The sequence below is a fragment of the Vidua macroura genome, chromosome 23 (assembly GCF_024509145.1).
Source record: "Vidua macroura isolate BioBank_ID:100142 chromosome 23, ASM2450914v1, whole genome shotgun sequence".
NCBI classification, from domain to species: Eukaryota; Metazoa; Chordata; class Aves; order Passeriformes; family Viduidae; genus Vidua; species Vidua macroura.
Window position 1 is genome coordinate 3,159,033 of NC_071593.1, and position 25,946 is coordinate 3,184,978.

Genomic DNA, 25,946 nt, shown 5'->3' on the forward strand with positions numbered 1-25,946 from the left:
TTCATGAGAAAAAGTCTCTTTGACAGTAGGCTCACCTTCTTACCCAGAGAAAGAGAGCTAAAAAATACACTTACATGCCTACCTGCAATAAACAGTGATTAGTTTTGATAAAGCTAACTTCTGTGAAACCTTCATTTAAAAAATACAGAATAGGCTGGTATACTACAATAATAGAAATACTGTACTATCATATGCTACTCAAAGTTTCTCCAAACATGCTGGTTGTAAAAATGCACTGCAGTTTATTCCACTCAGAGGCATTTTTAATCCCCACAGTAAATACTCAATACAAATACTTCATACTCTGCTGTTTTTCCAGCTTCGCTTATGGGCATTATTTATTTCTGCACTAACATGCAGAATTTCAAGATGATTTTGTGCACATCATGGAGCAGCCAACTAGGAAGAGTGGAAATGAAATCAAGCTGTTGGCTCTTTGATTTGTGCCAAAGCAGGAACTATATTTATGAAACCTAAGAGCTTCTAAATAACTTTCTTTTTTTCCTTATAATATCCGGCTTCCATCTGCCATTTCAAGTGAGATAAAAATCCAGAAATACTGTACCGAGCCATGGGATTATAGGCTTGAGCCAGGGCCCAACATGAGCGCAGGGATGGCGAGGAAGAATCTTTCAGCAGCTCCAAACTCAGTCTCCTTAACCATTCCAACCAGTCATCCTTGGAAACTCTTCTTGCTGCTCCCCAGGCCTGCAGTACAAAGGAAGACAATTCACTGACCAAACAAAGCACTATCCAAGAGCACAAGAAATCCTTCAGCAGGCAGCATTACTTCTTTACAGCTCCAAACCACATGCTGAGAATTCCTTTTCAATTTCCTGAAATCCATTACCTTTACCAGATAATCTCATGTCTAAGAAATCTTCCCTAAATGTATTCCTACCATTACATGGCAAGTATTTAACACGAACAATCCTTTTTCTACAAAAATACCTGTAGAGCTGAAGACACTGTTGAAACACCAGCTTAAAAATGCATTTAGAATTACATTTTTAAGTCCAGCATTTTCAAACCAATCCATCCCATTACTGAACTGTGTGCTGCATGCATGTACTGTTCAAACTAGCCAGTGCTTAGCTATTAAGTTTTGCTTTCAAGAAAATATAAAACTAGGATATAAGAGGAGCAAAAGCAAAAATACAAAAAACGGCAGAGGCTCTGAAAAAGATGTGTCTATTGGTGAGAGATTATTCATTGTGATCTAGAAAGTCTTGTTCATGCTTAACAAGCAAGTGTAAAGGTTACTTCACAACCATTCACTCCTGTCTTTAAAGTTGCTCAGCACCTTCTAATTTTGAAGAGTCTCAGACACTACTATGACCTCAGTTTTGTACAGAATAGAAAAGCAACATAAAAGCAACAGAAATAAATGTAGTTCAGATGCATCAGACAAAACTCCTTCAGTGTGACACATTAGCTCCCTTTAGTAGCAAATTCACACTACGAAGGCTCTAGTCTTACCTTCTGCAGGTTGATGGTGCTCACGTGTAATTTCTTCATGGGACCCGTTTCCACAGGACCACTGGGCAAAGTTTCTCCCTGGTTGCTTCTCAACATTCGATGCTGATAAATCAGGGGATCCTCCTCTTCATCAGCAAGAGTGTAACCCTACAATAATTGGTTTACAGTGAAGATCACAGCCACACATACAGAAGCAATTCTTGACAAAAAGAAAGAGCACTTGCAGCAAAATCTTACAGCAAAATCTGTGAAGCAAATAACCATGTTTCATTATAAAGATTACACCTTATAAGCCAGAGAACTCTAAACAATATCTCTTTGCTACTCAAGGTAATTGTCAAGAACTCTTAGCTCCTAGTATAAAAAGCCAAAATAATGTACATTGAAACAAGCACTATTGCCTATTTGACTTGCTAGTTGCTTGTTCCACACAAATTGTAAACCAGTTACTAAATTTTTAAAATGTAGGACATTCCACAGAAAATACTGAGATAACAAGGTCTCCTCAAGTCCTGAAACCATGGGAAAAATAGGATAAATCCACATTTAAGAACTACCAAGAAAAAGAATAGTAATGACACTGGCTACAAGTCTAAGTTCTTCCCTAGAACTTGCCATGATTTTTCTGTAGGAAATATTTAATATTAGTAGACAAAAAAATTCTCATTGCAACCTCAAAGTTGGATTAAAAAGCTGCACTTTTTAACACAGAAACAGAGCAACACCACTCCTTATTTTATGAGTAGATCCAAGTGAAGGTTCCAGCTACATCCATTTCAACATGACAACATCCCAAAAGTGCAAACAACTGTACATGTGTCAGCTTACCTTTACAATTCTGCAGATGAGAACATCATAGCGTTGATGGTTAATTCTGTGTCGCACCAGGACTTTGTTCACCATCGGGATAAAAATTTGGTACTGTAAAAGGGAATGCATCATAAACTTGTTACTCAGTGGCACCAAGAGCAGTAAAATTCCATTACATTGTTTCATTGATGGGAAACCAATCCTGACAGTTTGATTTCAGTAACTCCCAGAAACAACTAAGAGAAGAAAAATCAGTTCTCTTGGAAATCCGTGAGTACATTACAAACTTCAAGTTTAAAGCCTTGATCTCTGGGACAGTCACACCTTCTGTGAGCTTTCAAGCCAAAGAACAACATTACCTTCTTTCCCAGCTGGAATACCAGAGAGGAGAGGGTGTCCATTGCGGTTGTTCGTAGCTCAGGGCTCTGATCTAGTGTTCGTACGATGGGATGAATAATCCGCGATGCATAATCCGTGAAATCCAGGGACTCTGTCAAGCGGTCCACTGTTTCTAGAGCAGCTCTTAAGTCAGAGCAAAAAGAGGGAAGAACTTATCTCTGAGTGTTATGAAAGAAGAAATAAGAAAAATTACTAAAGTGCTCAGTCCTCCTAGGATTAATAATAGTAGGAAAAACAGGCCACCAGAACTCTGTAAAATCAGCTATTACTTGCAGGACAATTCGCAAAACCCACCAACAAACCCAAACACCGGGTAACACTGCTGTAATGCCCCAACAAAAACAACCTTCCACAATGATTTAACACAGAAAAGCTGAAAAAGGGACCAAGTGGTATTTAACTGTAAACGTTCAGCCACTGCAGAACTTGGTATCACAGGTAAAACTACAAAGAGAGAATGCAAAGTCACCAGCACTTACTTGCGAGCCACCACAGGGACATCTGGGGCATCAAATAGCTTTACAATGGGAGGTAGTAACAAATGAAGGTAGTCATCCAGGTTAGCTCCAAAGAGCTGGATCGCATTAAGTAGCTGGAGAGAAAAATCATAGAAGACTAGAATGTCAAGGGGTTCGAACAGATCTTAAAGATCATCTAGTCACAACCCCCCCTGCCATGGGCAGGGACACCTTCTACTAGACCAGGTTGCTCAAGGCCATATCCAAGCTGACTCTGAACCCTGCCAATGCTGGGGCATCCACAACTTCCACATGCAACCTGTTCCAGTGTCTCACCACCCATGCAGTAAAGAATGTCTTCTCAATATCTAACCTAAATTTCCCCTCTTTCAATTTGTGCCTGTTGCTCCTTTTCCTGTCACTACAGCTCCTGACAAAGAGTCTCACTCTGGCTGCCTGATAGCTCCTTTCATATAGTGGGTCTCCATACAATCTTTTCTTCTCCAGGCTGAAGAGCCCCAACTTTCTCAGCCTGTCTTCACCTCTTCAGGGGAGGTGCTCTAGTCCTCTTATCAACTTTGTGGCTTCCTCTGGACCTGCTCCAACAAGTTTCATGTCCTTCTTACATTGAGGACACCAGAACTGTACATAATGCTCCAAGTGGGGTCTCACAAGAGTAGAATAGAGGGGGAGAATCAAATCCTTCAACCAAAAGGACCCAGTGTGACTCAAAGTCATGGATGAGTTTCATTTTAAACAAGACAGTATCCAGTGAAAATTTTCTTCAATGCTGCACTTTAAACAACTGTCTGCATCATTTCACACCAAGCCACTGCTGAACTGCACCTGTCCCATTTGATTGAGAAACACACAAGCAAGGAGCCCTGCTGAGCATGGCACGCTGGGAACACACCTGCCTGGGCAGTGCCCAAAGCACAGCAGTTACTGCAGCCCCACTCACCTTCACAGAAACAATGCGACCCTGACTGTTGTCGTGCATGAAGACCCGTAACATGTGAGGAATGAGCTGAGGCAGGTAAAGTTTGAATTCACCTCCTAGAGCTACCACAATCTGCTCAATAAGTAGGATAATTGTGCTCTGTATGGAGTTGTTCATAACCCAGAAGTCCTACAGAAGAAAGAAAAAAAAGGGAAAAAATATCCAGCAGTTCTTCAGCTGAGCAGTACCAACTACAAGAAAAGCAAACTGTAGGAGACGGTCTGTACATAAATTCAAGATTGCAGGGAAGGACTATACTTTCTGTTTTTAAAACACTCTGCACTTCCAGTACATTGATAGTTGTTGAAAACAACCTCTGGAAAACTGATTTTTTTCCTAATCCTTCTAAAAGTTTGTAAACATTTAATGAAAATTATGCGGAATTACACCTATTTATGAACTCCAGATATCTCTTGCTAAAACTGTGTTTCTGAAAGTAGTAAGTGTATAAAATCCAAGAGCTGAAAAGAACTCAGTCACTATCAGAACCTGAAGCTACACTTACTTCAGTTACTACCAATAATGTATATTGTAACTTCAAACAAATGGTATTTCAAAATACAATTATTACTTCAAATATATGCAACTCTGCATTTCCTATGAACTTTTGAAGTAATTGATACTTTTAATAAGTTATTTGAAAAAGACTGTCCACCTTTCTGTGACAGTAAAGTACTGGCATAAAGATTACACTCACTCTCATCAGGGTGACAATTTCATCCATATAGGGCCGAATATGACTTCTCACAAAGGACACCAACATTCCTAGCTGCTGGAACAGGAACTGGAAGGAATAAATATGTAATAATCAGTGTAGCTTATCCAAATATCAAAGCCACTGGGTAAAGAGTTTCACAGGCAATTGCAAGCTCATTTACCAAACAAATAGCATGCATAGCTCCCATTTGCTCAAAATCTGGGGCTAAATTCTTGGCAGCTTTAGCTCAGCAGTTTGGGTTTTGTGGGTTTTCATGGGTTTTGGGTTTTTGATTAATTTTTATTGTTGTTGGTTTTTAAGAGGGCACTGGGGAAGAAAAGTGATTTTGGGTTTATTGGTTGGGTTTCCCCCCAGCTTGCATAAACAAAGAACATTTGTGAGCTCAAAGCCTCAGACAGTCAAGCACACAAACAGGGGTTTATAAAGTGCCAGCAAATCTATAGTGTCAGAACAGACTTGCAAGCACAGACACCTCAATTACAGAGTACTGCAATTTATGTTTGAAGGATGCTTCCAAAAATTTAGCCCCTAGTCTTTTTCCCCCTGCCTGAAAACCAAAGTGACACACATTTTAAGATACTCCTTCTGTACTTTTTCCCATCCCCACCAAGATATATTGATGAAAAGTTACTGGGGAACGCAGTTAGGTCCTTGCCAGAAACACTGCATTTTTTAAAAAGATGGTTGATTATACCATTCATTCTTCACCACTAAGAAGAATTTTGACTTAGACAATTTTATTTGGATACACTATGACAGTTTTGCAATTCCTTCCACCACAATACAATCTTAAACATCCAATTGTGACAATGAATTTACTCTTTAAATTGGTATGAAATCACATGGGCTAAATTGCTTTGATGTTGATAGACTATTTTCTCTACAAAAAGTAGGAAAATGTAAGTTATCGTCTACTAAATTTCATTTCTTCATGCAGTTTTTGAAGATTACAGTCACAAAATACAACATGGAGCTCATAAAAAAAGATAACACTTTCATGAAAACTAAGGAAGAAATAATCTCAGCTTCTTTAGTGAGAACAGTACACACATTTACCAAAGATGAACTCTGAGCTCCTGTACTGTGCCCATTTTTTGGCATAGTGAGAGGATGCTTACATACAGGACAAGGACCTTCCTCTTTTAGGCTTTATGTCACGCATACCCACCTCAGCTCTTCTCCCCAGTACACTTTCACCATCTTCTTTTACCTGAAAATTTTTAAACAGAGTGTGCACAAGTGCATAGCTTTCAAGCAAGTTAGATCAGTCAGGTCTAGAACCTCAGACAACCCAGACACAAGATGTTTTCCTTACAATCTGAGTAGTAGTTCAGGCTGGGAGAAAACAGCAGTTCTATAGCAGAGCTGGGATTCTGCTAAGGGAGCACCTGCCCCACCTATAAAACACAGCAGCAATAACGAGTACAAACTGTCCTTCACACCCCAGAGCGTTTGGCTGCCTGAAGAAGAGCCTTGGCAAACAGCAGCCATCTCTGGTTGAGTGAACCTTAAGCCCATCATCATCTTCACACAATTCTCATTTCCTTCTATAACTGTAACTTAAGTGGGAAGGAAGAGAAAGCATTGCTGTGGAATCACCACCCTTGTTGCTCTAAATGTTAGCAGACTGTATCAAATTGATTTTTCCTTCTCAGAGATGAGCCAAAGTACATGACTGCACAGAAATTTGAAGAATATACCCCTATTATTTAATAATACTGTTTGCCAGAGTATTAACAGAGATCACTGAAAGATTTGGAAGCTGCACAGATGTTTTCCTGAACAAGAACAGCTTGGTGAAAACACAGAATCAAATACTGGCCTTCCAAGGATTATGCTCAGAAGCAGCCGTTTCAATAAAAAGCAGAGAATTTGTTTGCACTGGGCATTCCAGTAATTGCTCACAGAAGGGAAAAAGCAAAGCTGAGCCTCACTTCTGCAATGTGCTTGGCATCGACACATAGCACAGCAATGCCCAAAGCCAGTCACAGACTCTTCAAGGAAATGGATTCTTCATTTCATAGAGTGGAAGAGGAAGGAGTGGTCCCTAGCACACTCACCTCTCGGATGGCACCGTCACACACCCGTATTACATTAAGGAACGTTGGCATGACCTGGGGCAGGAACTGCACACACTTCAGTCCAAGAGATTTGAAAATAAAAGTGATGGCCTGAACTACCATAGTGTGGTGTTGAGACAAGGATTGGTCTCGGAAAATTCTCATCAGTGCCACCATAGAGACAGCTGGATAGAACTCATCCAGAGGGAGGTTGCCCATGTTCACCAACATCTCACTGGTGCTGTAGTCGGCTAGGAGAAAGAAGGCAGTGTCATGAGCTAGGTATTAAAAGGTCTTGAATATGAGTTCAGGAACACCTAAGTATAAGTTGAAAACATGTACACTAACAATTCTTTAAGAAGAAGAGACAAACTGGTAACAAAACAGTCAAGATCTGTTTGTAAATCATAAAGCTATCTATCTGAAAGAAACCGAGCTGCTTACAAGAATCCTGGCTGGATTTGGACTCCGAGAGGCTAACAGCTGAAGCATCTCGTGATTGATCGATCATGCCAATGTTCACTTTGTGTTTGTAAGGGTCCAAAGCACCCAGCAGCCCTAACACACGGATAGCCTGAAAAAACACAAAGAAAATTCACCAGAACTTCATCACTGAGGCCAAAGACAACACTCAAACCCCCATATTTGAAAAGATCCTGATAATTTAGGAGGGAAGATCTGGAACTGAAGTGAGTGCCTGGGAAAAACAGTGCTTTTCATCCAGCTTCTGGAAGCCATTTCATTGACTTAACACATGCACTCTCTTATTTCTGCTTATTGCATTTTGCTCAGCCACAACAATGATGTCTCCCTCCCTGCCTCAAATCTATGCAGGCACATTTATTTGGCACCTCTCCCTTCCCAAAAAGCTTTGCTAAGTGGTTGTGTGATAGTTTGATGCTCATACCTCTCTGCGGGTGCCCTGGTTCTGCTCAGTCTTCAGGAAGTTCAGAAGCACCTCCAGCAAAGTTGGGTACTTCCTGTATGGTTCTACCACATAACCAGTGCTAGCCACAAGCTGCCCCAGTGTCCAAAGAGCCACCTACAAAGATGAAGCCCAAAGAAGATTAGTTTTGACCAGGTAATTTATTATGCCTTCTGATACATCAGTCATTCAACTTCTGTAAAGTTTCTTTGAGCATTTTAGATCACTGCAAATCACAGTCCATGGTTGGAAAGCCTCTATAAAGAGCATTTCTCTATAAGCAATAGTAAAGAAAGTAATAATCAACAATATCTTAGGCTGTCACAATTGCCCTCACTCTGAGGTACAATTCAAATAAACATTCAATTTAGTGAGTCCAAGCCTTCCAATAAAAGCAGCTTTCTTTTCCTTCTTGTTTTTCCTCTAACAGCTCTGAACTACAGGCACTGTAAAACCTCACCTGTATACCATGACTAACTCCACTAGAGACTTGAGTGATTTAAAGTTTCATTTTAGCAGCTACAATGGGATGTGTGGATATTTTGTTACAGCTATGGTCACAGCAGCTGTCAGTTTAGCACAGTTGTAAACACTTACTTGTCTTTTAGCCAGCAGGGAGGAGTCCTGTAGCATGTCCATAATTATAATGAAGAGCTCATCCACCCACTTCCTCATCTCCAGCCCACTGACCTATTGAAAGATAAAAATTCATCCTTCATCTAGCACTCCCAAAACCTTAACAAGCATAGCAAAGAGGTATCTGCAGTATATCCCTACCTGTGCAAGCTCCCCTATCGTAGCCAGGACATTGTTAATCACTCCTGGATTGGGATCTGGATCAGGATCTTTCAGTTTCACAATCAGTGCCTGGTGGGTGACAGTGGGACAAATTATAATGTGTTTAAAGCGTACTGAAAATTATCTTTCCTTTTGTTTACACCTGAAATTGACCCTACAGTCATAGTAAGAATTTCAACAGTAAAAAGACACTTGGGTGTCTTAAACATTATGCAAATCTGGAATTAAATTGGGCTAAACTGTCACCCATGTGCATTCCTGTGAGTAACATCTACACCAATTTGTTTTCTTTCCTGCTATGATGAAGCAAAAGAACTGTAGCTCCTGAGGGCCAGGTAACCACTTGCTGTGTCACTTCATTCCAAAGTCACCAGGAAACATAGGGACTCTACCTTAAGGATAGGCTCCATATAGGGACGGATGAGGCGTGGAGCATTAGAAACCAGGTGACCCAACATCCTGGCACTTTGCTCTTTGATTCTGCCAACACCACTGTGTTCCAGCTCTGTTAGAATCTGCACAACAGACAATGGAAGCAAGCAAACCGGGAAAATAAAGGCAGGTAAAAATTCTTTGCATTTCCTTCTGTCACATCTCAGTACTTGTAAAAGCTGTTCTACATTTCACTCTGTTATCATTTATCCTAAATTAAGGTAAAATTAATTAGCATAAAAATGACGGCTCCAAAATCTGTGTTTACAAAGAGGTACCATGCATTCACCTAAAAGCACCACACAACATTCTTCCTCAACAGAGATGGAAAGCACTCTGGTATGATGACTAGGGGTGAAATAACTGCTATCCTTCCTTTCCCTTCTGATACATCCAGAGAGCTTCAGTGCAACCATCTATCATGAGAAAGATCTGCTGAAACCCACTAAACTGGGCAAGAACTACTTTCCAAAAGAGATTGATTCCCCCACTCTCCATGCATTTACAGCTAGATAGCCCAGTTCTTTAACACCACCTTAGTCTCAATATCAATTACTCTGTTTTACCTGCAGGCATCCCTCCTCCTTACCTGGATTAACATCTTGCGAAGGAAAGGCATGACAAAGGCAGGGTTCATGCTGCTCAGGCGCCCCACAGTGCAAATGGCCAGCTCTCGGATTTCAAACACTTGATCATTCAGGGCCACAAAAAGAGCTTGCAGGTTTTCAGCCTGGGCAAGGTGAGCATCAAACCGCTCATCCAGAGAAGCCAACACACAGAAACGTATATCAGGGTCTGCAAGAACACATTTATTTCTCTTTAAATGCACTAAATTCCTGTCACCTTTTTTGCCTTTGTTCACAAAACAGCCTCAAAAATTCTTCACAAGAGCTTCCCCAGAGCAAGACACTATATCAGTGTTTCACACACAAAAAACACAATGGGTCAGCCCAGAAACCTCTGTGCTGCTCAACATGCCCCAATAACCAAGTTAGTACAGTACCAATCTCTTGCACCTGCAAGTGTCACTTTTGGATGCTAAGTGGCAACCTGAGATGAGTTCAACTGAAAGAATGAAAGAAATCAAGTACAAAGCTTCAACAAGAAGGACCAATTCCTTTCCGAACTACAAATTTAAGGCTGTGACCCAGAACAGCAGCAAAAGGAGTCTCAGTGTTCTACTTAGCTCAAAGGATTACCAAGGGCACATCTGGAGCATTTTTCACTAGTGTTCTATTAATATCTCAAAAATCAAGATATGGAAAAAGAAATTGGGAGACTTTTTCTTTCTAATTTACCGAGAGTGACAGATTAAGTTAAGTGGCAAATATGTTCAAATTCTATTACAAATTCTATTTCTGTTCATAACATCATCACCCGCTCACATGATAAAATTAACATAAAATTTCTTCTGAATCCCACACTAACCTGGGTCAGTTATTCCAACTACAAGCAGTTTGCTGAGGACATCAGCCACGACCTGCACTGCTGTCTGACTGACCACATGGGCGTGACCACTGATCAAGTGGATGGAGGGTGTGAGCAAGCGAGAGCAAGTGCGGGCCGCTTCCATCCGGATCTCCTTGTGCTCGCTGTTCAGGAAGTGATCTGCGCAGTGCCGAACGAACTGAGTCAGGGAGTGGCCTGAAAAGAGGAAGATGGGTAGTTAAACACAGGTTTACACCTCAATTACCAGTTTTAACAGAGAACAAGAGTTTAAAGAACATGCCCCCAGAATTTTTCTGCTACTTGTACTCTACTCCAATGCCCCAGTTGTTTCTATCCCCTATGCCCTTGCCCCCTGCTTCCTTATTTCATCTCACCTTCAAACTCAAAGCTGCCGAGTGTACGCAGGGCAAGGGTGATGCTCCCCACATCACTGGCCTCTGGGATGTTGGTGAGACTGGGGGAGGCCAGCTGGTGGGCAAGGCCCTTTGGCATGCCTGGATGTCGCAGAGGCTTGTGCATCAGAACAAGAGAGAGCATTTTCAGCAGCCCATCCTGGATATCCTTCTTCAGCTGTGGGATCTGACGGCTCAAGTCGTACAGCACAGCTGTTAGAGCAGGGCTGAGGGCAAGATGCAAGCAAAAGTCATTAGAAAAGAAACAACTATGTGCATATTTCACCTTTTTGTTTATTTATGCCTTTGCCAATCAGAACATAATTGTGGGCATTCACACATGAGAGCAACACCTGCAAGCAGAGCACAGGGTCCTTGTGTTAACTGAGGTACGAGGTGACCTTCCTGTATGAACTGGGTGAGCAAAGTCTCAGGACTGCTGCACACATCACTACATTAGCCAGTGTTGCTGTAATACTGTTACAAATCTAAATGACTTCTTACACTTAGGTTTTTTTAAACAAAAAAAGCAACTAAATTCACTTCCAGATGACAATATAATTTAAACAGCCTTGTGCTACCTGAAAACTTTCTCCACACCTTTCCATAATAACAACTTAATTAATTCCTCCAATAAGAACTGTCAGCTACAAAGGTGAAAGAAGCCAGGAGCAAATATTTAGCACTTCAGCTCTCCTTCTCTGCCAGTTTGATATGGCACAAGTCTGCTGGCTGTCAGATGCTTTCAAAAATTTCGCAGGTTACTGTCAAAGGTGTTTGAATAGTGGAAAATAAAGGAGACTGCTTTTGGACTAGCTGTTCTACAACAAGATTTCTTTAGTGAGATAGGAATTCTCAAATAAGACATATTAACGGTTAAAACATACCATTCTTCTGAAACAGCTATCGTGATCTTCTGAAAGATCAATTTTATCAACTTAAAAGCAATAATCTTCCTTACCAATCTGAAAACTTTAAGATCTCACTCTGTATGGTTGGCAATGCCATCCTGCAGCTAACAGCAAAACAGATTTATACTTACCTCAGGCCCACAGCCAGCATAGGCTCCAAAAGCTCTTTGATGTCCTGCTGGATACTGGGTCCCATGGCTCGTGCCAGCATACTAATGCAGGTGAAGACTGTGGCATCAACCTGCACAGACTTCTGTCTCCTGGAAAAGGACCACAAAATTACTAGGAGCTGCTATTTTTCAAACATCTTTCCTCATCCTCCGTCTGTGTTATCAGTCTTACAGAAACACTTCTGATTTTACTACAAGAATTTGATCCCACATTACAAAAATGATATAAAGAGCAAGTGTTTCCATTTCTTCCTCTAACTTTCACATACTTACTTGTGGGCAAAGTCCTTTGGGGGAAGAGCTGCTTTTATGATTTCAAGGACTTTTGGTAGGTAAGCTTGAAACTCAGACCTCACTGCCACAGAAAGCAAACCCAAGGCCTGGAAGGCTGCTGTTCGCTCCTTCTCTTTCTTCACACAACTGAGAACATGATTCATGGTGTCTGGAAGATACTGATCAGCTGCCCATAAGAGAAAACAATACAGATATTAGAATTCATTTAGGCTTATACAGCTGCATAACATTTCCAACTAAACCTTTACAAGTGTAAAACTAGAAAAAAGACATAGTAATGTTAAATTTGCTGATGTGAGTGGCAAACATGTCACCATATAATAAACATTTCAAACTACAGAAGGCTTTGTTTTTAAAAAGAAAAATCACCAGAATAAAAGAGCTATAAAACACCCCCACTGCAACAGTTTTTATACACATATAAGATCCAAGCATCTTGGTTTCATGGTGATTGATTGATTGATTGATTGATTGGAAATCTGGAATAATTAACGCAAAAATTGTTACTACCCACTAAGAGCAGCTGGGTGATTTGCCTCCAACTCTGATACTCTCCTAAACTTGCTTGATAAATCAACTAATCTACTTTAAAGCTGGCAGGTATTTCCTAGCACACGCAACAGAGAAAAAAGAAGAGAACTCTAATAATATTTGGCATATACTGAGTCAGAGCATGAGAGAATTCTCCTCTAAGTCTGACATATTGAGGAGAAAACAAAAAAAGGAGGTGTTTATGTCTTATGGTATTGATCACCAAATTCTGACAATAGATTTCAATCTATTTTCTTCATCAGAGCAACATTTTGGCATCAGCTATCAAGTCACACTTATTAGAAAAAAAGACTGTGTTCCCACAGAGGAACGTGCTCATCAGACAAGCACCACATTTGGTGCGCTGCACAAGTTCATCTGGACCAAAGAGAGCTGGATAACTTCCAGCCCAAATTCACCAATATTTCTAACATCCAACCATCCATCTTGTCACCTGTGAATGCTGAAGGACGGAAAGCTGCCAGTCGTGGTAGCAGATTGAGAACCGTCATCTGGATCAAAGAATTTTTGCTGGTTCTGCACTTGAGAACCCACTGGCAGACCTGGAAGGAAATAGATTAGGCTTTAAAGGATGGCCACTGGCAGTAATGCACAAATGTTTATTACCTGTGTGCTTTTAGGCATTCTACTGACATTTTGCTTCAGAGTCCATCAAAGAAAAGAATAATCAAGACTGCTTCCAAAGGAAATAAATCATTTGCCCCAAGACAATGACAAAGCCATGATACATGTAAATATTGAGTTTTGAAGGCTCAGTTCAATACTAGCTGGTATTGCCTGCTAAGTAAAAACACAGAGGACAATTCTTCTGCAAGAACAGATGTTGAGAATGCTGGGAGACAAGGTGAAGAATAAATACATACTTGATCAAATTTCTCTTCCATTAGATCCCTGCAGCATCGACTTTCTACCAAAGTAGATTTTACTGGGACAGGTGAGGTTGCAAAACCCATAATTCCTTGGTGAGCACTGTACCCCAGGAGACCAGCCAAAGCATTTGACTGAGAGGGCTGAAGAGACTGAAAGCTTGTGAAGGGAGTGATGTGGCGAGGCTTGGTACTGAAGCCCATCAGGTCTTTGCAGTACTTGTCATGCACAAGCTGCTGCTGAGTGATCTCTTCCATCTCCTCTCTAAGGCGCTGGACAAAGTAGAGAAACATTAAAAAAAAAAACGTAACTAAGGTACTCTGAGTACAGTGTTACCCAAATCTCCTGAATAGCATCCTGTATAATCAATAGTCAAACAGCTGTAAAACATCAACTGAGTAAAATCCAGCAAAAATATTTGAGTATCTAACACGCAAGAGAGTCCTCATTCCATAGAAAAATATTTTTCATTGTATTTAATCAAGGTAATAGACTTTCCACCAGAGCTTATTACCTCCTCAGCCCAAACCTGCCCCTTTTATTTCTCTAACACACTTTAATACTCAACACCATGTTCAGATGAGTTTTCCACTCAACAACCCCTCTGCAACACTATGGGATATTTCCACAGACTGCAGAGTTGCTATACACTCTCAATCAATCCCCACAATTGCCACCTTGTTCCTTTGCTCACCTCTCCCTCCATACTGCTGATTCTCACTAGCTCATTGAGGATCAGTAAGGCACCGTGGATTCGGTCATCACGATTCATTCCTTTCTCTTTGGCCAAAGTCTCATCAAAGCCCTTCTCAGCCTCTTCATATGTATGCTTGGGGGAAAAGAAAAAAATCTCAGTGACAAGGCAGAAACAAAGTCTGTGGAAATGAAGTAGTACTGTCAGTCAAGAGTTACTGACATTCTGAATTTTCCAAGAGTAGCCACAAACCACAATTCAGTAATAAAAGAAATATAAGGCAATAAAATTCTGATTCACCCAAAAGTTGTGGACACTGCTGTAGAGCATTTTCAGCAGCACTAATCAACAACAAGGTATGAGCTTCATCGCTATCTGCAGCACTTATTTGATTACAAGAAATTCAAATTCATAACATTTGACTGCACTGCCCAAAACTCACTTGATATCACCAAGTTTGAATTCATGTGACAATGTCAGCAAAGGTTCAGACATAAGAATTCCTACCTTTCACACTTATGTTTTATCTACACTAATAAAACCTTCTACTAGTAAGAGATGACACTGGATAATTGCATGGCTATAAAACCAGGTCAAGTTCAACAGCTGAAGATAAGGTGCAGATAGAACAATGTAATCTTGAAGGAGTTAAATCTTGCTTACTTTTGCAGCAGTAGACTAATGGAGCTACTCACTTTGGAAGCCATTATATTTTCAACCCTTTCAAGGAGAGGCAGTTTTTTACTGACAAAGGTGACAGGTTCTTATCTTAGCCAGCTCTTCTGAAAACTGGCACTTCAACATCTGTATTGCATTATAAGGGGCTGCTTCAAAACAAAGTTATTTTCTTACTCTGTACCACTGGGGCTTCTGCATCTCTTTTGGCTCCCGTTGCGTGGTAAGGATAAGGCAGGCTCTTAAGGCAGAGACAGCTCCCTCTCGGATGGCCTGTTTGGGATCCCACACAGCCACAAATATATTGTCAAAGAACGGCTGCACTTGTTGGAAGAAGAAGGTAGGCACGCTGATTGCCAGCTCACGCAAGACAAGAACCTGGAGGTGGGGAGGGAAACAGTAACAATCTGAAAGATGAGACACACAGAGACAAACCTCATAACTTTTACAGTGTAGTACCATTTGTTTAGACCATCAGTGTCTGTGAGCTGTTTCCATCCCCACACTCTGACAATTCCTAGTATAACAGTGTCTTGGTCTTCATTAGTCACTGAGCTAATGGAGAAGCAATGAAGCAGCACGCTGTCTGCCATGAGAGCATTACAGATTCTCAGACATGGACTGGCAACCATTCCCATCCTGACCAAAGCTTTTCTGCAGATTTCTGTGCATATTTCCTACCACTGTTCACTAATCCCAACTACTTCAGGAAAACAAAAAAGGCATCACTTACAGCTGCATGTCTACGACCTTCATTCCTGTCAGCTCCCAGCCATTCCAGAGCTCGTTTCACCTCAAACTCCACATACTCAGCTGTGAAGGTGTCACCAGCCATTGCAAGCCGCCCGATAGCCTTGGAAGCCATCTCCATTACAACAGGGTCATTGGATGGCAAGAGGTTCCTCAGGTAGTTGGCAAACCTGCCAATACGGGTGGCATTACCTCCTTCAACACCGATAAGACTTGCTGCAGAGAAAGGGAGCAACGCTGTCGTTTTCATGTGCTGCAGTTCTCCCCAAGAGTCAGTGAGGCAGACAGTAGGTAATCCCTGGATGACAGCTAGTATTCCCTACACATTCCTTAAAGATTCCCATTAAGTCCCCCTAAACTAAAAATTCACAGGGGAAAAAAAAAAAAAAAAAAAAAATCAAGCACAGGGAAGGGCCACCATCCTTTTGAGCCTGAACTTTTTAAATGAGTGGAAAAATGCATCATAGATTTTCCCCATTTTTAGAAGAGAAAAAAAAATAATTCACCCTGGGATCATAGACCTGTTCCTAATAGAAAGACATCCATCTGCAAGTAACTGCTATAGCTAGTCCACCTCAGAAGAGAAGTCAAAGACTGAAGGGACCAAGGAAATGCTCTCCTCCTCAGTCCTAGAGACATTCTCTCCTGGCGAGGGTGGAGGCAATTCATCAGACACCAGCATGGCAGAAGCTTTTGTTGCCAGTGCCTGGCTGTACTTGTTCTGTAAATAAAGAGGCCATCAGTGTCCAGGGTTGTCAAGCTGGCAGCTTTCAACGTCACTAAATTCACAAAACAATTTGAATGTGATACTGTAAGCTTAAGACCTGATGTTATCAATATAGATTTCTCTACGGGATTTACACTGCCTTCAAACACATTGGGACTGGATAATTATGTCTATGAGCCTAAACCATAAGCATCTCTTTGGCTATTTAAGAAGTAACTGCTACAATACAGGCTACTTGCCTGGAAGGCAAAGTATTTATGCAAGCTGGCTTGCCAAAGAGCAGGGATTCGGGCAGCTCTGCAATCTCACAGAGAACACAGCCAGAGTCACTAATGGAGAGGCTGATCAGAATCAAAGCAGAAGCTATGTGAGCCCCTCTTGGGGATGCAAGTTGCTGTTATGGAGCCAGGTAAATTTAAATAACAAGAATCAATCTCTCCAGATGGAAGAAAGTTGAGAAAGTCAGCCTACCCTGAAACACATAAAGGGGCAGTACAAAGTGTTCTCAGCTGAGCTCCAGAACAGACTTTTCATGTGCTCAGCATTCGCATTTGATGCTCAGCTCCCAGAAGAGCTCAGGGCCCATTAAGTACCAGGTTTTCAGCCACTCTCAGTAGCTCCCATGCTGACACTTCACACAGATTTTCAGAGCCAGCAACTAGAACACAGTCAGTACCCTGAGCTGTCAGACATCAGGCCCCGACTATAAAAGCTCATTCCTTTTGAAAATCTGTCCCTAAAGATAGTTGCATGAAGAGAAAACTCAGCAGAGGCATTATGCACTTTCACTTACCTATAGCCAGAATGCCACCCTTCCTTTCATTTGCATCAGAGCTAGAGACCAGCTCAAATATGTGATGGTTCAGCTGATCGTAAAACCTGGTAGATTCTTCCTGACTCATCTGTAAAAGCAAAAAGTTCAAATCAGCTTTCAGCATTCTCTCCCTCCCTCCTGCTCCAAAACCTCCATAAAGACAATGCTTCTTATGCCACTTAAACAGAAAGAAATTATATCAACCATACATTACAGGCTCAAAAAAGTTTCTCTTATTTGTGAGAGCAAGTTTACTTATTCTGGTACTTGACTACCCATTTGTGCCACCAACTTGCTCACCTCTCCTACATGCCAGGGGGCAAAGATAAGCTCTCCTCTGTGCCCCATCTCCTCCCTAAGACCAGCTTCCATATTCCAAAAATCCCCATTGCCAAGGCACCCAGCCCATTACTCTACACTCACATGATGCACAAGGATAAACAATCCCACTTGTAGCGCTCACCTCACGCAGCTCCATGGTGACATAATGCTGCAAGTCCTTGGCAGCTTTCGCCCTTGTCTCTTCACTGCGACTCTTCAAGCCATTGGCAAATTGCTGGAGAATGGACACAGTGCCCGACATGGTGGCACTATGCTGGGGCTCAGGGGCATCAAGTCCTGTAAATTCTTCAGAGAGACACATTTTTTACTGCTTGAATTGAAATCTCCAAGCTTCTCTCTTAAGGCCGTCCCTCCTGACTGTTCCCAAAATACCCATAAAGATGCTGTGTTGGTAGACGATAAAATGACAAATAATGACTATATTCCTTAGGCATTACACTCCATGACAAAACTCTATCACCACATATCATGACCCCCAGCCTATTTGCTCTCTAGTTCCTCAAATACCAAAATACATTGCAGTAGGCCAGGTCCCCTAGGGTGATCTAATCCTAAATCAAGGGTAATGCAACAGCTGAAAAACAGCAGGATGAAACTAGAGTTTGCAATTACCAATAATAAATAAGCACAGCCATTCCCAGGATTATATCACTATTATATACAACTCCTTCCTGGACACTTTCATCCAAGTTTTCTTCACAGGAATCTCAGTGTTACACCAACACAAGGAAGACTCAGCAATGGCAAGTGTTACATCCTCCAACAGATATTTAGAGACGGGAGGTCCAGTTATAGCAACACCAATCATTGCAACACGGGGTTTCCTAGCATAACACATAAACAAACTTTCTCAGGAGCCTTTCTTTATGTCAAAAACATTTCAGATACTTGACGCCCCCCCCCCCCCGCCCCGATATTCAGATTACGTAAGACCAAACCAAGCACTAACACTAGAACTTCAACTGCTTCTCCCCAAATATTCCACACGCGGTCACAGACATCCAGCGGGACCATAGGTGAGGTGGCTGCTGGCAGGAGCCCAGGAGAGGCTCCCCGGATCAAAGAGCAGCGGCGGGGGGTTGGCACTGCCCATCAACCCAGCCCGGAGTCAGTTCCCGGGATTCCCTCAGGGCCACAGAGCCCAGCGGACAGGACCCGGCAGGCCCGGGCCCGGGGGGGAGCTCCGCAGGCCGAGAGTGAGGGAGGGCTGAGGCGGGGCAAGGCGAGCACGGCCGGCGGGGCCGCAGGCGGCAGCGCCGCGCGGCCGGGGGCTCGGGCAGGTCGGGCCGGGCAGGAAGCGGGAGGTCAGGGGAAGGGGAGCCGATGATGATGAGAGACACGGCCGCTCTCACTCACCCGCCGCCGCCTCCCCTACTCCGGGCCCCGGGCCCGTGCCTGCCCCGCCGCCGCGCCTGCAGCGCCGGCCAGCCGCTGCTGGCCAATAGGCTCCCAGGAACGCCGTGATCGGCATCACTGCTGACCAATAGGAAAAGAGAAACGGGGAAGACGCGCTCAAAGCTCCGCCCCTTCCCCGAGGAACCCCAAGGACAGCCGCCTTTTAACCAATCATCAAGGCAATACCGTCTGAGTGGCAGTGCGTCTGACCAATAGAATGGCTGGGCTTACTCAGTAGGCCCGCCTTCCCGATGCCGGCTTCCGCCCTTCCGTGAGGTGCCGGCTATGGCCGGGCTACAGCATGGCTAGATGGGGTAGGACAACCGGCATCGTCTGCTTGAGCTTGTGTGAAGCGTTTGGCACTGTTCCGCATGACATCCTGGTCTCTCAGCTGGAGAGACGTGGATTTGATGGACAGACCACTCGTTGGATAAAGAACTAGCTGGATAGACGCGCGTAAAGAGTTGCGGTCAGCGGCTCTATTGTCCACATTGAGACCAAGGACGAGTGGTGTCCCTCAGGGGTGGTACTGGGGCTCATAGTATTCACCAACTTTGTCGGCGACATAGACAATGGGATTGAGGCACCCTCAGCAAGTGACACCGAGCTGTGTGGTGCTGTTGTGGAAGAAGAGAAGGTTGCGTGTAGATCTCAGAGCAGCCTTTCAGTATCAGGAAGGGCATACAAGGGGGAACGGGTTCAGACTAAAAGAGAGGAAATTTAGTTTAGCTGTTAGGAAAATGTTTGGGGAGGTCCTGGCATAGGCTGCCCAGAGAAGCTGTGGCTTCCCCATCCATGGACGTGCCCAAGGCCATGTTGGGCAGGGTCTGGAGCAGCCTGGGGCAGTGGAAGGTGCCTGCCCACGGCGGGGGCTCAAAGGAGAGGAGCTTTAAGGCCCTTCCCGGCGCACGCCACGCTCCGCGGGCAAGCCCCGAGCGCGCCCTGCGCATGCGTAAAGGGAGCAGGGCACCGCCGCGCCGTGCCCGGTGTGCTCCGCTGAAATGCGTCCGGCTGCCCGTGACAGCAGCACGGTGTCTGCGCCGGGCTTCGGGCGCTCCGTGCCGGCTATGACATGAGTCGTGGTGCTGGCGCGTGCTGCGGGGTGGCCCCCTCGCCGCCGCGCGTGACGCCGTGGGCCGCTTAATTTCCCCTTTAATTTCTACACCGGGAGGTGCCGGCAGGTGCGGAACTCTTCGCACAAGGCCGCGGGGGTGGCGAGGCCGGGCAGGTCGTAGTAGGGCGGGTAATGGCGGCGCCCTCGCATCTCCCGCAGGCCGCCATGGCGGCGGCGCCCCTCGCTCCCCCCGGGCCCCGCCGCCCCGCTAACGCGCGGCCCTTCCCCTTCTAGGTGCTGCTGCTGCTGCTGCGAGACGGCGGGGCGAGCATGGGGCCGGCAGACCTGGTGCAGAAGATCAGTATCAGCGCCGAGAGCCCCCGCGGGAGCGAGAGCAGCGGCACGGCGGTGGCGGGCGTTGACGGGGCCGCCCCCGGCAGCTGGAGACACAAGTGCGCGGCCTACGTGCTGGCGCTCCGGCCCTGGAGCTTCAGTGCCTCGCTGACCCCTGTGGCGCTGGGCAGCGCGCTGGCGTACCGGGCCGAGGGAGCGCTCGACCCGGGGCTGCTGCTGGGAAGCGCCGTGACCGTCCTGGCTGTGCACGGGGCCGGCAACTTGGTGAATACCTATTATGACTTTTCCAAAGGCATCGATCACAAGAAGAGTGATGACAGGACATTGGTGGACCAGATTTTGGAGCCGCAGGATGTAGTCCGGTTTGGAGTCTTTCTCTACACCGTGGGCTGTATCTGCGCTGCCGGGCTCTACGCTATCTCGACGCTCAAGCTGGAGCACCTGGCTCTGATTTACTTTGGAGGACTTTCCAGCTCCTTCCTTTATACCGGAGGTAAGTGCTGCATCCCGTTACTTGTGAATCTGAATGTAGAAGTGATAGAATCAGCTGAGTTGTCAAGAGGTTTCTAGAAGACACACGTGATCTAGCCAGTGCACTGCCATAAAATATTTGTGGTATTTCCTGAAGTACTGGTACGTAAAGTTGTATTCTTTGCAATTGAATCTTGTGGGAAGAGTCATACTAGGATCTTCAGTTGAATAGAGGTGTTGAGGTGTTACTGACTACATATATGGCTTTAGATGCTTCTCAGAACTGTTGCTGAATCTTTTTGTGAAGTTTATCTCATATCCTTTAGCAGTGTAGCTAATGGCATATTTTCTTTCCTTTGGTGGGAATGTTACTTTGTTTCGGAATGTTTTGTTGTTATTCTTTAGATGGAGCTTCACTGTGAATGCTGTACAGTTTGTGATTCCTCTTAACAAGACAAGGATATTTTAGTGTCTTCCTGTGTTGGATAGACAGATAGATACAAAAGTCATTAGTAGGAGAAGAAAAAACAGCTTAGTTTCTGTCAGACTTTCAGTTATGTGGGTTTCCCTGAAAGTGTCTTGTCATTTTTTGCATTTTGTTCTGAGCATTTTCTGTATTTCTTTAGGATCAGGTTCTAGTATGCATGATCACACTGAAAAGTACCTTATTTCTATAGGTTTCTGCAGAGACAGGTGTTTCTAGATGGGTATTAAAACCTGGCCCTTAGGGTTTTTTTTATATTTTTTGTCTGGAGAAATTTGTATCTTAAAAAAGAAGGAGGAGATAATGTGTTTCTTGCCCATACCTGCATGTGCTTTGGTTGTTTTGTAATGTTTCTATGGGAAAGGCTGGATATATAGGAATAGGAATATTCCTATGGGAACTGTTATGTCATCCATTCTCTTCTGTCATTTGAATTATTTAATAATGCTTGATTTTATCCTTGTGTCTTGCCACAGGAATTGGATTTAAATACGTTGCGCTTGGCGACGTGGTGATCCTGATCACCTTTGGGCCCCTGGCTGTCATGTTTGCCCATGCAGTGCAGGTTGGTTACCTGTCTCTGTCACCCCTGCTCTACGCTGTCCCTCTGGCCCTCAGTACTGAGGCCATCCTGCACAGCAACAACACACGGGACATGGAGTCGGACCGGCAGGCGGGAATTGTCACCTTGGCCATCCTCATTGGCCCCACCTTCTCCTATATTCTCTACGCTGTGCTGCTCTTCTTGCCCTACCTGATTTTCTGTGTGCTGGCCACACGCTATACCATCAGCATGGCACTGCCACTGCTCACCATCCCGATGGCATTTTCACTGGAAAGACAGTTCCGGAGTCAGAACTTCTGCAAAATTCCTCAGCGGACAGCCAAACTCAATCTGCTGCTGGGGCTTTTCTATGTTTTTGGCATTACATTGGCACCAGCTGGTGCTCTGCCCAAACTGTGAAAAGAGCTGTAGGGTCAAGCCTCATAATTCACTATTCATGCCAGTCAACAGTGGATGTTATGAATAAATGGCCCATTATGGACAGTGAGAAGAATGGAAAGACCACCTTGCACTGTTGATAGTGAATGTTATGATTTCTGATCTTGGATAGCTTATACAACACAACTTATACTTTCAATAAAGTGATTTATCAGTTCTTCAGAAGGGAAGAACTGTGTGGCTTTGCTGTGAGGAACAAGGTGACGTAAGGTCGAGGAAATGTTTAAAGAATCTCATCCTTCTGCCACCTAATTTTTTCACTGTCAGTTCACTCTATGGAAGATAGAGCCTCAAATCACACTCTCCATTCACTTCACAAGCACAAAGATTTCTCTTATCACTTCTTTTCTTATAGTGGTGTAGGAGTCCAGTGGCTCCCGTGTGGGAATCAGAAAACACTGCCAAATGTTTAGCATCACTACATAGGTGTCATTAATTCACTGTCTTTTAAGTGTGTTTCATCTTCATCTGTAGTATGTTTTATTTTTTGTTTTGCTTTTCCTAGCCAAATGTTGAGCTTTTATTTCCAAGCCCCCTGAAATGCACTAGATACTGATTCATGAACTATTGCTTCTGCTTCTCCCATATAGTCTAGAAATTTCAAAGTTATAAATCTCTGTGGATTGTAGTGCTAAAATGGGGCACAAATAGCCCACTGCACAAACTTCAGGCCAAAACCAGTAAATCTGTATTCTGCTACAAAAGCTGAAGCTGTAAGTGCAAACCATGCAACTGGAAATCCCTTAATGGGTAGAAAAACAAACGGTTTCCATTTTTGTATTTGCTTAGAATTTACTCTCTGAAATGGCACTTTTTGAGTTAGGGGGAGCTGACAGAGTGCCAAATTTCTCTGAAAAGCTATGGATTAATGGATACATAGGTGGAAAACAAATTCTTGATTTTAAAAAAGCTTTTATTTTTTCAATTTGTTTTTTTCTCTTTATTTAGAGTATTATTCACAGTATTATAGTGAAATATCTTATAAGAAGCCCAGTTCACCAAATAAGAAAGTTCTAGTGCTACAAAAAACAAACCTGGATTATTGCATTGGCTCTGCATAAAAATTAGGACTGGAAATGGGAAGAAACCAATTTTGTTAACAAGATTTTTCCTAATGGAGTCCAGAGTTTGTGTCACAATTAAGTGATCTCTGAGGGGAAGTTCCCCACCTCTTTTCCCCACTCTCTACCTTACAGCATTGCTCTGTTTTCTCCTGCAGATCTTGCCACTTGCTGTTCACGTGGCCCTTTGGAGAGTTGATTGTTTCAGCAGCTATGTAGCTGTGTGAAAAACATGCCAAACGTAATGGAGAAAATATGTGCCTTGCAGTGCAAAGATGGATTTGACCCATATGATCCCTAACATAGTGGCAACTTAGTTCTTAGTATTACTTAGTGGCAACTGAATTCTCTTCTGTGTTATTTAGTACCTGTACACAGGTTTTTGTGAAAAGCTTCTTTGCAGGATCTCTGATAAGCTCAGAGGAATTAGCACAGGTGTTGGACTAGAGCTCCTGGTGCCAGGTCACAGCCTTGCTTTTGAACAAGTGTGTGTGTGTGACTGCAGGGTCAGGCTTTTACACACGAGCAACAAACTAGCAATAAACTCACATGGTGTTACCCTGCATCTGTCATAGGTAAGTTATGCCCTCGTGGTGCAAATCTGAAAGAGCCAAGTGTCCCTTTAGTGGGTTGTACTGACAGCAGTAAAGCTGAGTTGATGGTACCAGACTACAAGGTATTTAGAGACTACTTTCATGGCTTCATGTTTTCCAGCAGTTATATCTGAGCTGAAGTTAATGGGAAGGATCTTTGCAGGCCTATTTAAGGAGCCACAGTTTGATCTTTTTTTTAATTAAAATGGGCAAATGATCTCTCTAATCTGGCTAGGCACAGGACAAGAAGAGATGGACTTCAGTGGCTGCTTTCTACAGCAAAATACTTGTTAGGATTAAAAGCACAAGGAGAAAAGGCAAGAGTTCAGCTCCGAGGGAGGGGGATATCCAAAAGGTTTTGGAAACTGTATTCAATGCAAATATACACAACAGAGTTTCTACTGTTGTTGCTTTGTGGACCTACAGAATGAAGAAGAGCTTAGCTCCAATACCCATTTCACATTTCTGCAAACCAAAAGCTTTTGTCGGGATAAGTAAGGGCTGAGCTGACAAATCTGTTAACCTTGCAACTGGGGATATGCAGGTTTATTGGTTAATCCTTCCCTTTGTAGCAGCTGTGTGCTTCATTTTAGGATAGCTTGGTTTTTAATAGCTTTCCATTTCAAAGAATGGTTAGCTATCTTTTCTCTACTTTTTTTACAAAAACCAGAGTACTCCAGCTAAATTCCTTAAAGTAACTTGGCCTGTATCTTTGATAACTGTAATTGTAATAATGGGAAGATCATTGGTGCTGTGGAGTTTGTAACTTACTGTATCTTGACTACCCTTTCTTGGGTGGGATGTCTACTTAGGGCTGGAAAGGACCAGTGCTTTTTGTTACTAAGATGAAACAGCTCATTACAAAAATATATATGTGGAACACTTTCCAAGGTAGGGGGAATTAAAAGTATTTTAATAGTAAAACTGAGATGAAAATTTGGTAATTCCTTACTAGCAGATGCTGGTTGTCTCCAATTCCCTCTCTTTGAAAAACAGTATCATTCCAGGTTCTTAAGGATATAACTAACATATTCTTCACCATGGTTTTGAGGAAGTCATTTAACTTCTCTGTGTCTCAGAAAACAGCTAAGTTTTGCCTAACTTAGAGAGTTGCTGAGCTGACATCATTGTTATAAAGAGCTTTGAAAGTAAAAAGTGCTTTATTTCTGTGCTTTCCAAAAAGCTTGTTAGTACTAGAAAACATTTTAGATATGAACTAACATAAAGGGTGAGTTAACCAATGTAATGAGGCCAAAATAATCTTCACATATAATCAGTCAGTGGTAAGAGAGGTTCATTTATTGGTTTGCTTTGTGATGAAGACACTGGGTCTCTTCCCCTACCCCACTTTTCCCTGTCCCATGCTACTTTCCCTGAATATAAACTTTAGAAACTTCTTTCAGGTCACTCTTGATGAGCTGTATTGCAGTGTGATGAGTGTGCACTGGTAGATGAACTGATCTGTAGCCCATCTGTTAATGTGTTCTAAAGCACCTCCTGGCCTTTCTTCTTACCCAATAAACTGTCTGAATGTTACTCAGTTAATTATGCTGTGTTTGATTCTTTTTTATTACTCAAGTTGTATTTTTGCACATGGATTAAAACATGGTCACAAAAGAAAGAAAGAAGGTCTTCATCTGCCTTGTTTATAGTGTAGGTGCCTGAGAAATCATACTTTTTTTTTGTGTAGAAGTCCTTTTATGAATCACATAATCCTGTCCTTCCCTATCACAAGGCAAACAGTTCTGTAGCAGTGATCGTTTCCTACTAATGGCAGGCTTAGAATAGTTCTGGTGTATTAATCAATGTGCAGAA

General features: G+C 43.2%; 2 protein-coding genes across 6 annotated transcripts in view; one reads left to right on the top strand and one right to left on the bottom strand.

The window, feature by feature from the left end:
• MTOR (mechanistic target of rapamycin kinase) overlaps positions 1 to 19,138 on the bottom strand; it is a 63,122-nt gene extending 43,984 nt beyond the window's left edge. The window contains exons 1-27 of one of the 3 annotated variants that reach the window (XM_053997433.1): positions 19,073 to 19,138; positions 17,838 to 18,001; positions 17,354 to 17,462; positions 15,817 to 16,049; positions 15,261 to 15,461; positions 14,409 to 14,543; positions 13,711 to 13,986; positions 13,281 to 13,389; positions 12,275 to 12,461; positions 11,963 to 12,091; positions 10,903 to 11,147; positions 10,508 to 10,723; positions 9,669 to 9,874; positions 9,040 to 9,162; positions 8,627 to 8,716; positions 8,447 to 8,539; positions 7,832 to 7,966; positions 7,369 to 7,498; positions 6,925 to 7,175; positions 6,033 to 6,074; positions 4,844 to 4,930; positions 4,108 to 4,275; positions 3,168 to 3,280; positions 2,649 to 2,811; positions 2,308 to 2,400; positions 1,480 to 1,626; positions 566 to 708 (exon numbers count right to left, since the gene is read on the bottom strand). In XM_053997433.1, the coding sequence (XP_053853408.1) occupies positions 566 to 708; positions 1,480 to 1,626; positions 2,308 to 2,400; positions 2,649 to 2,811; positions 3,168 to 3,280; positions 4,108 to 4,275; positions 4,844 to 4,930; positions 6,033 to 6,074; positions 6,925 to 7,175; positions 7,369 to 7,498; positions 7,832 to 7,966; positions 8,447 to 8,539; positions 8,627 to 8,716; positions 9,040 to 9,162; positions 9,669 to 9,874; positions 10,508 to 10,723; positions 10,903 to 11,147; positions 11,963 to 12,091; positions 12,275 to 12,461; positions 13,281 to 13,389; positions 13,711 to 13,986; positions 14,409 to 14,543; positions 15,261 to 15,461; positions 15,817 to 16,049; positions 17,354 to 17,462; positions 17,838 to 17,957 (3,944 nt within the window). In that variant the 5' untranslated portion in view covers positions 17,958 to 18,001; positions 19,073 to 19,138. Of the gene's footprint in view, positions 1 to 565; positions 709 to 1,479; positions 1,627 to 2,307; positions 2,401 to 2,648; positions 2,812 to 3,167; positions 3,281 to 4,107; positions 4,276 to 4,843; positions 4,931 to 6,032; positions 6,075 to 6,924; positions 7,176 to 7,368; positions 7,499 to 7,831; positions 7,967 to 8,446; positions 8,540 to 8,626; positions 8,717 to 9,039; positions 9,163 to 9,668; positions 9,875 to 10,507; positions 10,724 to 10,902; positions 11,148 to 11,962; positions 12,092 to 12,274; positions 12,462 to 13,280; positions 13,390 to 13,710; positions 13,987 to 14,408; positions 14,544 to 15,260; positions 15,462 to 15,816; positions 16,050 to 17,353; positions 17,463 to 17,837; positions 18,002 to 18,665; positions 18,815 to 19,072 lie in introns of those variants that run through there. The other 2 variants (XM_053997434.1, XM_053997435.1) reach the window with 2 other exon arrangements.
• A 952-nt stretch (positions 19,139 to 20,090) lies between these two features.
• On the top strand, positions 20,091 to 25,676 carry UBIAD1 (UbiA prenyltransferase domain containing 1). Of its 3 annotated transcripts, none has more exons than XM_053997745.1 (3): positions 20,091 to 20,292; positions 20,460 to 21,012; positions 21,951 to 25,676. In XM_053997745.1, the coding sequence occupies exons 2-3, from the start codon at positions 20,496 to 20,498 to the stop codon at positions 22,436 to 22,438; spliced, it is 1,005 nt and encodes a 334-aa protein (XP_053853720.1). In that variant the 5' UTR covers positions 20,091 to 20,292; positions 20,460 to 20,495; the 3' UTR covers positions 22,439 to 25,676. The 3 variants fall into 3 exon arrangements, with proteins under 3 accessions (XP_053853720.1, XP_053853721.1, XP_053853723.1); XM_053997746.1 differs by having other exon boundaries at positions 20,117 to 20,193; XM_053997748.1 differs by lacking the exon at positions 20,091 to 20,292 and adding an exon at positions 20,312 to 20,354.
• Positions 25,677 to 25,946: the final 270 nt, after the last annotated feature.

Bases quoted from the DNA above. Each gene is read 5' to 3' on its own strand.
- UBIAD1 (XM_053997745.1), top strand. From the start codon at position 20,496: ATGGGGCCGGCAGACCTGGTGCAGAAGATCAGTATCAGCGCCGAGAGC. The intron at 21,013-21,950 runs GTAAGTGCTGCA...GTCTTGCCACAG, and splicing joins CTCCTTCCTTTATACCGGAG to GAATTGGATTTAAATACGTT.